General features: G+C 36.5%; 1 protein-coding gene across 2 annotated transcripts in view; it reads right to left on the bottom strand.

Moving 5' to 3' along the window:
* Positions 1 to 8833, bottom strand: part of LOC132115759 (phospholipid phosphatase-related protein type 5-like) — a 57919-nt gene extending 49086 nt beyond the window's left edge. The window contains exons 1-2 of one of the 2 annotated variants that reach the window (XM_059524168.1): positions 8713 to 8833; positions 7438 to 7509 (exon numbers count right to left, since the gene is read on the bottom strand). In XM_059524168.1, the coding sequence (XP_059380151.1) occupies positions 7438 to 7497 (60 nt within the window). In that variant the 5' untranslated portion in view covers positions 7498 to 7509; positions 8713 to 8833. The remainder of the gene's footprint in view (positions 1 to 7437; positions 7510 to 8712) is intronic. The other variant, XM_059524169.1, reaches the window with a different exon arrangement.
* Positions 8834 to 13715: the final 4882 nt, after the last annotated feature.

The following is a 13715-nucleotide window of genomic DNA, read 5'->3' as shown; positions in this document are numbered from 1 at the left end:
TTGTGAACCCTCTTCGAAATCCTGATCTGAAACAAATGATTCATGATCTGTGCTCTGAATTTCCGATCCAAATCATGTGATTTACAAACCCACACCAAAGTCCAGATTTGAATCAGAAGATTCAAAAACTCCCTCCAAAGTTCTGATTTAAATCAAATTATTCGATATAGGCCCTGTCCCAAATGGCAACCTGAACCCACACGGTCTTCCTCTGAGTCCAGACTTTCATAATGTAGTGCTGCTTGACTGTCAGGTAGAAGTCAGCTGCAAGTCTCAGCAGAAGTGCGGATCAAGAGCACATAATGGCCGCAAAGGGGGCGCTCGTGAGCACCCTTCTGAACGCTAAAATGACAAATGATTCACAAATCGCAGACCGAAATTCTGATCTGAATCTAAAAATTCACAAACCAGCTCGGAATTCCAATCTAAATCAATGATTCGCAAATCCGCTCTGAAGAATCTGTCACAGTTCAATAGGAAATCTGTTGAAACTGTGATATCCAGTCATCTAAGTGAATGTTAAAGGGGTCATATGATGTGATTTAAATCTTTCCTTTCTCTGATACAAGCTCTTGGTGCATAAAGAAGATCTGTAAAGTTGCAAAAGTCTCAAATCCAAAGAGATATTCTTTATAAAAGTTAAGACTTGTCGACACCCTCGTTCTGATGCTACAGTATGTGTTTTTTTGTGAAAGCGGCCTTTGTCTGGCCTTCCAAAAGAGGATGAGATCCGCTTCGTCATGTCTAGAGCTGATCCATGCTTGTCGGAAATACATCACCTTGTATGTTGTGGATCGCTGGATAGGCTTTCACTGTGGACGAGTGGAGTCCAAACACATTCAACTGAACTGTTCACATATGTTTCAAACACTTTGGCTAACTTATATGTTCTTACTCCACCAATGTCTTAAATATGCATTCTTGAAAGCGTGCAGATTGGTAGAATCATGAATGTATGAATGAAAACATGAATATTTCACACACGGTTGAAATTAAACCAAAATCAATGGTTACGTACAGTACACATATATTTAATTGTTTGATCAAAATTATTGCTGGGGACAATTTTGTAGTCACTGGATATCAGAATCAGAATCAGAATCAGAATGAGCTTTTATTGCCAGGTATGTTTACACATACAAGGAATTTGTTTTCGTGACAGAAGCTCCGCAGTACAACAGAATGACAGCGACAGAACATAAAACACATAATAAAAGAATATAAAAATACAAAAATACAAATAAGTATATAAGGAATGACAATATACAAATTGACAATTGTAGGCAGGTATATTACAAAAATGCAGTTATGTATGTACATGTATATTATGTGCAAAATTTAAGTGTATACTAAGTATGTGTGTTAGATAAATTAAGTGTATGTGTATATAAATATAAAGTGTAGTGTGTTCAGTGTGTATCAGCTGTTCATAAGATGGATTGCCTGAGGGAAGAAACTGTTCCTGTGTCTGGTCGTTCTGGTGCTCAGTGCTCTGTAGCGTCGACCAGATGGCAACAGTTCAAAGAGGGAGTGTGCTGGATGTGAGGAGTCCAGAGTGATTTTAACAGCCCTTTTGCTCACTCTGGATAAGTAAAGTTCTTGAATAGATGGGAGAGTTGAACCGATGATTCGCTCAGCAGTCCGGACTACCCTCTGTAGTCTTCTGAGGTCCGATTTAGAAGCTGAGCTGAACCAGACAGTTACTGAAGTGCAGAGGATGGATTCGATGATGGTTGAGTAGAACTGTTTCAGTAGCTCCTGTGGCAGGTTAAACTTCCTCAGCTGGCGAAGGAAGTACAACCTCTGCTGGGCCTTTTTCACAATGGAGTCAATGTGAATGTCCCACTTCAGGTCCTGAGAGATAGTGGTGCCCAGGAACCTGAATGACTCCACTGCAAGATGAACCAGAAGGTGATCAGAACGTCCCAAAGCTGCTCGTGGAACAGAGTGATATGCATCCTTTATTGTGGTGTAACAGTGATCCGGTATATTACTGTCTCTGGTGGGACAGGTAACATGCTGTCTGTATTTTGGCAGTTCACGGGAGAGATTAGCTTTATTAAAGTCCCCGAGAATGATTAAAACAGAGTCCAGGTGTTATTGTTCTATCTCTGTGATGTGCTCAGCGAGTTTCTGTAAAGCCAGACTTACTTGCGCTTGCGGAGGGATGTAAACACTAACCGGTATGGCATCATTCAGCCAGGTTTCCATGAAACACAGAGCAGCAGAGTGTGTGAAATCCTTATTTGTCCGAGAAAGCAGAAGGAGTTCGTCCGTTTTGTTGGGTAGAGAGCGTAGACTTGCCAGATGGATGCTAGGCAACGGCGTTCGAAATCCGCGCTTCCTGAGTCTGACGAGCGCGCCAGCTCGTTTTCCCCGCCTGCGCGTCCTGAAGCGTTTGATCAGCGCCGCTGCTCCTCCGATAACAATATTCAGTAAAACATCTGAATAATTGAAATCCGGAAAAACATCTTGTGGTGCGTTCTGCCGAATGTTCAGCAGTTCATCCCTGGTGAAACTGATTGCAGGAATATAACTAAAGACAGGACAAACTAACAAAAAGACAAAAACATATGCAGAGCACGTCACGGAGGCAGCCATCCTGTACCGGCGCCAAGTCAATAATCTTGGTAGGGACATGTCCCTAGCGTCCCATTTTACGCTCTTTGCTGTACAGTACATTATGCTGTTTTAAACTTGCATAGTAGTATCAAAACGATAACTATAAATGTATGTTTGCACTAAACTCATAATGCACAAATACTGTATAACCAGCAGTTTGGAAATCAACAGTAATGTTTTAAGCAGCATTGTATCATTAGTGTATTATTGAGGCTCACTGGATCAAGAAGAAATTATAGTCTGTCTACACTGCAGGCATCATCGGATGGATGGTGAAAGAACTCTTCAGTTGACTTCTGTTGCCTTTAAAAGGAACCTGAGAAATGAAAGATGAAGCCATGCATTGGCCTCAATAGTGCCACACTACTGCAGAAAGGAAGTGCCACCTAGTGGCCACTAGAATAAGAACAACCTTGCCACTCACTAAACAAGGACTAAAGCACAAATCCATGCAAATTATTGGGCGCATTATGGAATCCTTATTTAACATGCAGAAAATGAATAAATAATATAATATAATATAATATAATATAATATAATATAATATAATATAATATAATATAATATAATATAATATAATATAATATAATATAATATAATATAATATAATATACCTTGAACACCTTCGCAATTAACTAGCAACCACTAAAAACAACTTTGTTTTGGCTGTACTAACATTTTCTTCAGTATAATATCATATCATATCATATCATATAATAAAAGAGTAGCTGCAATATAATTATTTTAACTTATGAGTTTCAAATTTCTTCCCCAACACCAGACTCTTCAAATTCATGTAGAATCTGTTCCTGCATCACAAAAACATGGAAGTTTCATTCTGCTTGAAACAAGTGCCACCCAGAACAGAAATGTTATCAAGCGCTCTGCCTTCATAAGACTGATATTTCATACTGGAGCCCTCTGTGATCTCATCACCGGACAGATCTCAACAAGGCATTTCGGAGCACTTGCAAATATTTGCAGACAGCAACGTCGATGATTGCCATGGCACAGCAAACAGCCGTTTCATTCCTGTGGCCCTGTGCCAGCCTCAGCCCTTCCAGATTAATGGGGACGGGCCCACAGGGAGCGATGACCAAGCATTTCATTACAGGCTAACAACAAAAGCTAATTCAGCACAGTCTCCCATAGCTGTGATCCCTTCAGACAGCAGTAAACACTGCCGCATCGTGGAGGGAATTAAGATTTTTTGCAGCACTCCATGCATTATATTAAGATCTCGAAAGGCCACTGACAAGCTTGGTGAGCGAAAAATGTCTTTGCAGACCTCTGCCTTCCAAAAAGTAATAAAAAATTGATCAGGGTCTTTTAAGATTAACTAATGAAGATTTAACTATACAAATTAATCTGCAAACAAGCAGTTAAAAGCACAGATTCTCATGTTTTCATTGCTAATGGAAGAGCAGACAGATAGACATATACATGCATACATAAAATACACATATAATATATTATAATATATGTCATATATACTGTACAAAAGTCTGGGGTTCAGAAATGCCGTAAAAACAATAATAATATTGTTTTTAATGTCAATTTACATTTCTTTTTTTCAATCTGAATCCCATAGTTTCACACAGATTTCTCTCCATCTTTTGCCAGTTTAAATTGTGTAACTTGCGAAGTTTTCTTGTACGTAAAGCGCGAAAGACATTTAGACACGAAGTGCAAACCTGTCTATCACAAGAAATCTGCTGTTGGTTTGTGTTGGTGTGTCTTTTTCTGCATTATGTGTAAAGTGAGGGTTGATTGACTGCTGTGAGTCTGGCTGGAGTGCCTTTGACAGGCTGAATATGTTTCTTTCTTTTTTATTGATTTATTTTATTTTTACATAGATGGACCCTCGCTCTGTGTATGATTACACCTGAGCTGCTTCAGCAGGCTGTCTCAAACCATCTCCACATTTCCCCAATGCTTTTTATGATATGGAGAAAAAAGTTTTATAAAATTCAGCAGGACACATTCTTATACAAGCTGTCAGGTGCAGTGGGATCTGAACGTATAATAAATAATCCAGTGCATTCAGTAACTATGCACTACAATGCATCTGTTTCCCCGAATAGTAGTCTTAACACATGCAGGGGAACATATCACTTACATAAAAGCATTAGACACTGCCACTTGAATGCAACAAATCTTCCTAATTAAACTTAAAAGAGCTTCTGTGATGGCTGAATGTGCAGTATTTTTGCACTACATCATCGAATTACTGTGCTAAGAAGAGTCTCTGTGCCTTTAGGTTTGAGGGATGAGTAGTACTGTCTCTATGGCTGTTAAAGCATTGATGTAGACCTCTGTGGAGGCACTAGGATCTCCGTGAACATTACTCTGGCCCACACACATCAGCACTGCAGTGAAAAGTTAAACACCTCCTATATAACACCCCCTCTGCAGCTGAGCGCTAGTGTGTAGGCGACTCTCTTCCTCAGCTCAATCCAGAGCCTTACTGACGTACATCTGTAATTTACTGTCAGGCAAAATGTGTGAAAAGTTTATCATTAGCATGTCAATCACTTTTGTGCTTTATCTACTGAAAAAAAGGTTATATTAGTACCTAAAAGGAATAGTTAATCCAAAACTGAAAATGTTCTAGGCCATCTAAGATGTAGATGTGTGTCTTTTTCATCAAAATAGATTTGGAGAAATTTAACATTACTTCACTTGCTCACCAATTGGTTCTCTTAAGCGAATGGGATTTATTTCTTACAAACATGCAGCATTTCACTTCAGCAGATGTTAATTGATGGACTGGAGTTGTGTGGATAACTTGTGCATTACTGTGAAGTTTTTAACAGCTATTTGGACTCTCTTTCTGACGGCACCCATTTACTGCAGAGGTGATGCTGCTCTGACAAGCTTAACTATTAATATTGCTCAAACATTTTAATCTGCTGTGCCATGGTCATAAAAGATACTTGCTAAAGTGCTATTGCCTTGCTAAATTATTCTTTTTATTTCATCAAGGTCCCCTATTTCAGTCAATTACGTGTCCTTGAGCTGGAAAAAGTGCTATCTTGTAAATAAACCTTTAAAAAATGTACATGAAGAAAATGTCAAAAAGTCCCACATGCAAAGAAAAAAGTACTCACGTTTTTTTTTTTTTGGGGGGGGGGGGGTAATATTTTTATTCAGCAAGGAGCCATTTAATTAATTAAAATTGATAGTAAACATATTTATAATATTAAACTTTTTTTTCCAAAGCTTTTTTCTTTTGAATTTTCGAAGCAAAACACATTTTCCATAAATACAAATGGTTTTCTGACCCCGAGACTCAACTATTTTCTGCAATTCTCCATCTGTGGTCCTTGGAGAGTCTTTAGCCACTCAAACTCTCCTTCTCACCGCACATAAGGACGATATAGACACACGTCCTCTTTCAGGCAGTTTCGTAACATTTTCTGTTGATTGGAAATTCTTAATTATTGCCCTGATGGTGGAAATGCAAATTTTCACTGCTCTAGCTCTTTTCTTAAAGCCACTTCACTAATTTGTGAAGCTCAATTATCTTTTGCTGCACATCATAAATATATTCTTTGGTTTTTCTCATTGTGGTGGATGATTAAGGGCATTTGGGCTTTTCTCAAATTTCTAAATTTCTCAAAATTGTGAATATTAATGGGAATATCCTTCAGAGTTATTTTACTCATAAGAATTTCTAGGTGTCCTTAATTGTGGCCAATGTGTATTAGAGAAAAACACTTATTTCATAATGATATTTCTCACCATTTTAAATTCTTATTATCCAATGAAAGGTTAGATTGTTTTTGTATTTTTTAAAATAAAAGATCAAAAGGATTAACAATGTAGATTAATTTTCACAGCCTTCTTTGATCATATTTACCAAGGGTGTCCATATGTTTGGGCATGACTGTATATATATATATAATAACCAGATATATGTCTTGAGCAGGAAATCAGCATATAAGGATGATTTCTGAAGGATCATGTGACACTGAGTAATGATACTGAAAGTTCAGCCAGCATCACAGGAATAAATTACTTAATAAAATATATGAATAGATACTATATAATTAAACTATACCATTTCAAAAGATTTTAAAAATCTTACTGACCAACATTTTGGAACTGTGGTGGTCTAATGTGTTTTGACTGCAGAAGCACACAAAATCATCCTTCAAAACCAAACAAAACATAAGCAATAGCAAAACAGCACTTTTCAATGCACTCATCATGCTGGCCATTTGAGGTTAGAAAGGAAAGGATTCAAAGAAGAAAACCCCTCAATCATTAGAACAAGCTTTATAAGGTAATCTGGCCACTGGATATTGACTGTGCAAGGAGTTTATTTGCCAAACCGTAAGTGTCTTAATTGTGGTCTAGTTGTGTTCAATACACAGTGCTAAATGTGTGGATGGACAGAGGAGGTTCAGTTCACACATTCAGCTAGCTGATGATGCTCCTCTTTCACATGAAGCAATTATGATAGAGAACTTCAATGTGAAAATGGACCCTGATAAAATGTCCTTCACCACTTTCAGCTCTCATCGTCAAAGATCTTGTCTGCTCTGCTGTGATATTTTCTCCTCTGTGTTTTGGTTTATTTTTATGCTGAAGTCTAATAATGTTTCCACCGAAAAGCGTCAAGAGCAAATTATGTTTCATTAACAAAAATGTCTCTGAAGATTTCACAGGTAAGAAAAGATCAATTCACACTAAGCCAGCTGTCTTTCTTAACTTATTTACACTTATTTACAGAGGCGTCAAGGTCTTGAAAAAAGCAACTTTGTCATTGTTATGCAGGTCTGTGTATATGACATTTATTTGGTTTCTTACCTCCAAGGTTAGATCTTTGTAGAACTCCTTGCGACTTTTTAGATCAGTCATTTTTTCCATTAACTTTGATGCCTGAAAGAAAGATAAGTGAGTTCAGTTGGGAAAATATAAGCAGCAGAAACCACTGGGTGGCACTAGTGATCATCTTTTAATGGTTGCACCTGCTGTGTTCAGACTGGGTAGGCACATTCATAGTTTCAGAGATGTTTTCTCAAAGTAGACTTCACAGCAAGATTCATTTTTATGCAATCTTTAAAAGATTAGTTTGAGAAAACTTCACAAACTTTAATAAGACTTCATGCTTTCTAAAAGCTTATAAAAGCATGTTTTATTTTGCAAGTTGTATCTGCTAAGGTCACTATTTCAGAAGAGTAATATCCCAGAGCTAGTGGGAAGTGCTTTATTAAAATAAATATGGAAATAAATAAAAAAGAGAACCGATGAAGTGACATATGCAGACAGGATTTTCTGGCATAACATGCTTTTCAAATGACAAAAGCATGTTTCAAGGGTTAAAAGATTTCAGAATTTTTCTTTATATATTTAATTTGTTAAATAAACAAAGCAATAGTTCACCCAAAAATGAAAATTTGCTGAAAATCAGATCGGATCAGAATTGGAGAAGTTTAGCATTACATCACTCGTCAAGTGCAGTGAATGGGTGCCGTCAGAATGAGAGTCCAAACAGCTGATAAAAACACCACAATAGTCAACAAGTAATCCACAAGTTAACATCTTATATAAATAAACAGGACACTTTTCAAGCAACATTTCACAAACAAAAGATTTGCTACTGTGAGTTTCAAATGATATAACAATGCTGTTAAAAATAAAATAAATAAATATTTGGACACTTATTTTACTGAAGATTAGCAACAACATCCTCTGCTTGGTCACTAAATATTTTAATTATCCACAAATAATTGTTAACTTGTTCAAACTTCTTGAACATAAATCCATATTTCAGTGTTCAGTGGAGAAATAAAAATTATTTTATGAATGAAGTGTCAATCTTGTTAAAACAAATCTGACAAAACCTAACTCAGCCACATTTACTGTGTGAATTAAGCTGTGAATATTGTGTGAATATTAGTAAAAAAAATATATATATATATAGGCTATATATATATATATATATATATATATATATATAACCATAAAATAAAATTAACAAAAATATGCTATATAGTCTCTGAGAGGCTTGGCTGCGCTGTGCTGTATTTCCACAAAGCCATAGATGGCATAATGGAGGGACACGGTGAAAAACAGTCCTACCTTTGCCAGTTTGACTTTATAACGGCATCAGAAAGGACCCTGTTGGAGGTGGGAGATACATTTATTATTCTCTGCTGCTCGTCGCTCGCCCCTGTTATTTTACTAAACTTTTAAAAGTACGATTCGTCTCTAAGCCATTTATAGCGGTTAGTGAGAAAGAGCTTCCTCTGCTGCTGTTGCTGCTCTGCGCACGCGCACTTCTTAAAGAACAGTCCACTTCACCCCTCTGATGGCAGGACACGCACACCTGTAGGGTTTCGTTTCTCTACGTGACGTAGGAAACGCTTCTACAAGATTAATGCCACTGAAATTAATTTTAAATGAAAGAAACCGAGTGTTATGGCAAAATAAACCACTGCATCTTGATCAGGACGGCTGTAAATTACTTTGGATAATCTGTATTTGTATGCTGTGCACACGTATACCTTCATTAGTGACATCAGATTTAAGAAGGCTACTATCCACCTTATTTTTTTTTTCTGGAAGAGCGGGCACGGCCATTTGTAAATAGGCTTGTTTGAAATGCGCCTTGCCTCACCTGAAATGTATGCGAGAGTAGGCGGCTGCAGTGAGAGGAGGAGGAGTGAACAAAGCGCAGGCAAGCCGGACAGATCTCTCTTCTCGTAGCTGATCTGACACCTGTGAGATCAAAGATGGCTATCGCGGGATTTACGCTCGTGCACAGTGTTGCTAATAAACTGGATGTAATTCAAGTTCTGTTGCTTCTATATGAAAATCAATCAAATGAACAAGACATACCAGAGACGTGTTTTTTATATTTTTTCTTTAATACAGACATATGTTTTTATTTATTTATTTATTTTTATACAAATTAAATTGCATAACCCAAAGAGTATGGAAGCATATGGGTAGCATTATTCAATTTGGAATGTAATATTCAAAATGACAATGCATTTCTGTATTTACATTTACATTTTCCAATACATTTGTGCAACGTTTGGTGCAAAATGAAAATGAAAATTAAATTACATAATTTTCATTTGCCATTTCATACACCAGTTTTAATATGTAAAATGAATACTAATTGTAACGCTTTATAAGTTGCAAAATTAAAATGAAAATGTATTACAGAAATGATAAGATATGTATAACATGTTCAAGCAAAAACTGTGGCAAAATGATCATTTAAATGCTATTTTTCTTAAATGCATTAACACTCACAGTCAAGACACTTACGATTATATTTACATTCAGTGTCCCGCAATGAATGTAGCAAAATTCAATGTGCACATTGAAAATGCATTCCGAGCCGATCACGTCTCCGCCCCCTCGCGCCATGTCAATCACTGCGTGAACAAGGTGGGGCTTGCAGAAGGTCAAGAGACTCAAATCTCAAGAAGAGGATTCAAGTGAGAGAACATGGACAAGACAGTTGGCCCGTGTACGTTTTGATCATTTCAGTTTATGGCTTTAATATTTCATTCGCACTTGTGGGTGGAGCTGAAATGCTGCTTTCATCTGATTGGTCGAATCGCTCAACCTTCAGCTCGGTCTTTTCATTCTTTCAGGCAAAATAAGAGTCAGTGCGAGTGAAGCACTGTAATGTCTGAAACCACCGCTCTCTGTTAATTAGCATAATATTTGAATCAGATGTAGCTGGGCACATAATTCGTGCTGCTGAGACCTGCAAATTATTTCTAGGTTGTAGTATTGCATGAATATTGTCCCACTGATAAATACAGTGCAAAGAGTTCCCTCTCTTTGGATAAAAGTGAAGTGGAAATAAAAATCAATAATTGACTGAACAGTTCCATGTCTGTAACATTTACCACTCTCATATTTTAAGTCGTTAGGCACTAGGTATGTGTGTGTGACATTAATAAATAATTGTAAAAATTAATATAGTTACATTTCTAAATAAAAATAGTAAAATTAGCTCTGTGCTGCTCAGTGCTCCTGTAGCCTACCCCAGAGCGCCCTCTCGCGGCTGTAGACGGTAATGTTTTCTCTTGGTTCTGAATAAAGGCGACTTACATATGTTTTTTTCCTCGTTATGACGTATTTTTGGACTGATGCAACTTATACCGAAAAATATTGGTAACATTATTATTATTATTTATTATGAGAGTAATTGACACAGACTAGAACTTTAATGTTTCACCAAATTCAGTTCAGATCTTCAGACTCATCTGACTAGTGTTGCTGTATAACTGGCCAGACTTACCTTCCCAAAAAATCCTATTTAATTTTATTTCATAAATTTAACTATATTTATTTCCACTTCACTGTTATCCAATGAGACAGAACTATTTGCACTGTTTTTATCAGTGGGACAATATTTATACAATACAGTATACAACCTAGAAATAATTTAACGGGGTCTCTTGCAAGTCGCAGCAGCACGAATTATGTGCCCAGCTACATCTGATTCAAATATTATGCTAATTAACAGAGAGCGGTGGTTTCAGACATTACAGTGCTTCACTCGCACTGACTCTTATTCTGCCAGAAAGAATGAAAAGACCAAGCTGAAGGTTGAGCGATTCGACCAATCAGATGAAAGCAGCGTTTCAGCTCCGCCCACAAGTGCGAATGAAATATTAAAGCCATAAACTGAAATGATCAAAACGCACACAGGCCAACTGTCTTGTCCATGTTCTCTGACTTGAATCCTCTTCTTGAGATTTGAGTCTCTTGACCTTCTGCAAGCCCCACCTTGTTCACGCAGTGATTGACGTGTCGGGAGGGGGCGGAGACGTGATCGGCTCGGAATGCATTTTCAATGTGCACATTGAATTTTGCTACATTCATTGTGGGACACTGAATGAAAATGGTAAGTGTCTTGACTGTGAGTGTTAATGCATTTAAGAAAAATAGCATTTAAATGATCATTTTGCCACAGTTTTTGCTTGAACATGTTATACCATTTCTGTAATACATTTTCATTTTAATTTTGCAACTTATAAAGCGTTACAATTAGTATTCATTTTACATATTAAAACTGGTGTATGAAATGGCAAATAAAAATTATGTAATTTAATTTTCATTTAAATTTTGCACCAAACGTGGCACAAATGTATTGGAAAATGTAAATGTAAATACAGAAAAAACATTTTATATATTGCACTGTCATTTTGAATATTACATTCCAAATTGAATAATGCTACCCATATGCTTCCATAAAAGAGATCGCACTTTCAGATAGTTTGGTAATATTCAAACACATAAACATGATATTAGAGATTTAAAATCAAACATTTTAAAAGAGAACAATACATAACAGTTGTTTAAACCAATGAGCATTATGCTGTAAAGCTGTCAGCAAGTCGTTTCACATCGTGCTTTTGATCAGCGCAGTCGGTGGAGAGCAACTGCGCCCGACTGCAGAATCCGACACGTGCATCTTGCGCTCGCGAGAGATTTTTGACATACGTCAGCATGACATCATAGCAAGGCAAACGTTACTCGGACACATTTCTAACAAACATGCATCTCGCGCTGATCACCGATGATTATCTTTATTATTTTAAATAATGTAATAAGTAATTATGTTGTTATATATGGTTATGCTTACAAGTAGTTAATGTACTGCAATTACTGATTGTCTATTATTTTAGAAACTATTTTTTTTAAAGAAAATCATACAGTAATTATCACACTATTCAAATTATGATGACAGAAATTACAATTGTAGCTAATTGACTTTAACTCATATAACACAGTACATAAAATAGTACAACAGTTACAAAATCAGTAATAGTAAGTAAATAATGGTTGTTTGTGCACTGAAAGTAACTAAAAATACAGCTAAATAGTTTATAATAGTTATATAATTATAACTTGCAATTATAATATAATAATTCTACTGAATTTTTATTTTATTTTTTTTACATATAAATGTTCAAGCAATCATTGTAAGACATTTATAAATTTTTCGAAATACATAACATTTCAAAGAATCAGAAAGACATAGTGTTGTGTCTAAATCAGGAGTGTCAAACTCCATTTCTGGAGGCCTGGAGCCCTGTAGAGTTTTGTTTCAACCCTGCTCCAACACACAAGCAGTTTTCAAATAAGCCTGAAGGACTTGATTAGTTGGATCAGGTGTGTTTGGTTGGATCTAAACACTGCAGGGCTCCGGCCCTCCAGGAATTGAGTTTGACACCCCTGGTCTAAATGGTCAAAAACACCCTCACTGTTTTAATAGTTGGTGCTAAATGCTTTAGTCTTCATACAGCAAGCAAGCCAAAGGCACAACAGTGGTTAATAAAGAAAAATCTGCAAGATGTCGATACTGGAGTAAAAAATCTTTGAAAAAATCTTACACATTCACATAAAACGGCTTACTTCCGCTTTGAAAAGTAAATTGGATTTATATATATATATATATATATATATGCACTGCACTGCACTATTCTGTCTTTTGTAGGCTAATTGCATTGTAATGTATTTCACCAAAATGCATTCCATATTAGACTAATATTAAAGGTGCAGTGTCTAAATTTTAGAGGCATCTAGCGGTGAGGTTACGAATTGCAACCAACGGCTCAGTCCCCCGCTCACCCCTCCCTTTAGATAAGCTACGGTGGCCGACACAGGTAAAGATGTAATCGGTAAAGACAGCAGAGAGCAATGAGATTTCTTTACAGAGCTAAATGAAGGAATTATATTTACTTAATTATTCAATAAATCGATGAAATTGCGAATGTGAATGTATTTGTTCCTCATTGTGTCAGTGTTTTATTTGCAAGAACAACAAAGTGTCGAAACGCGCTCTGTCGAGCAGTTTGTCAGGTTAGGGCTACTGTACAAACATGGTGGTGACTTCCATGTAAGGGCAGCCGCGGTGTATGTAGATAGAAATTGTTTAATCTAAGGTAATAAAAACACAACGTTTTATTAAAGTCTTTATACACCTCTGAAAACATAGTTATGTAGCTATATTTTATTGCATTTCTGTAAATAGATCGTTGCAAAATTACACACTGCACCTTTAATAGGCTATTGTTTTATATCGATTTGTTTTAAAAGGTGAGATCATG

This window comes from Carassius carassius, chromosome 35 (genome assembly GCF_963082965.1).
Source record: "Carassius carassius chromosome 35, fCarCar2.1, whole genome shotgun sequence".
Taxonomy (NCBI): domain Eukaryota; kingdom Metazoa; phylum Chordata; class Actinopteri; order Cypriniformes; family Cyprinidae; genus Carassius; species Carassius carassius.
Note: the sequence above shows the minus strand (reverse complement) of the source record. Positions and strands in the feature narration are given on the sequence as shown.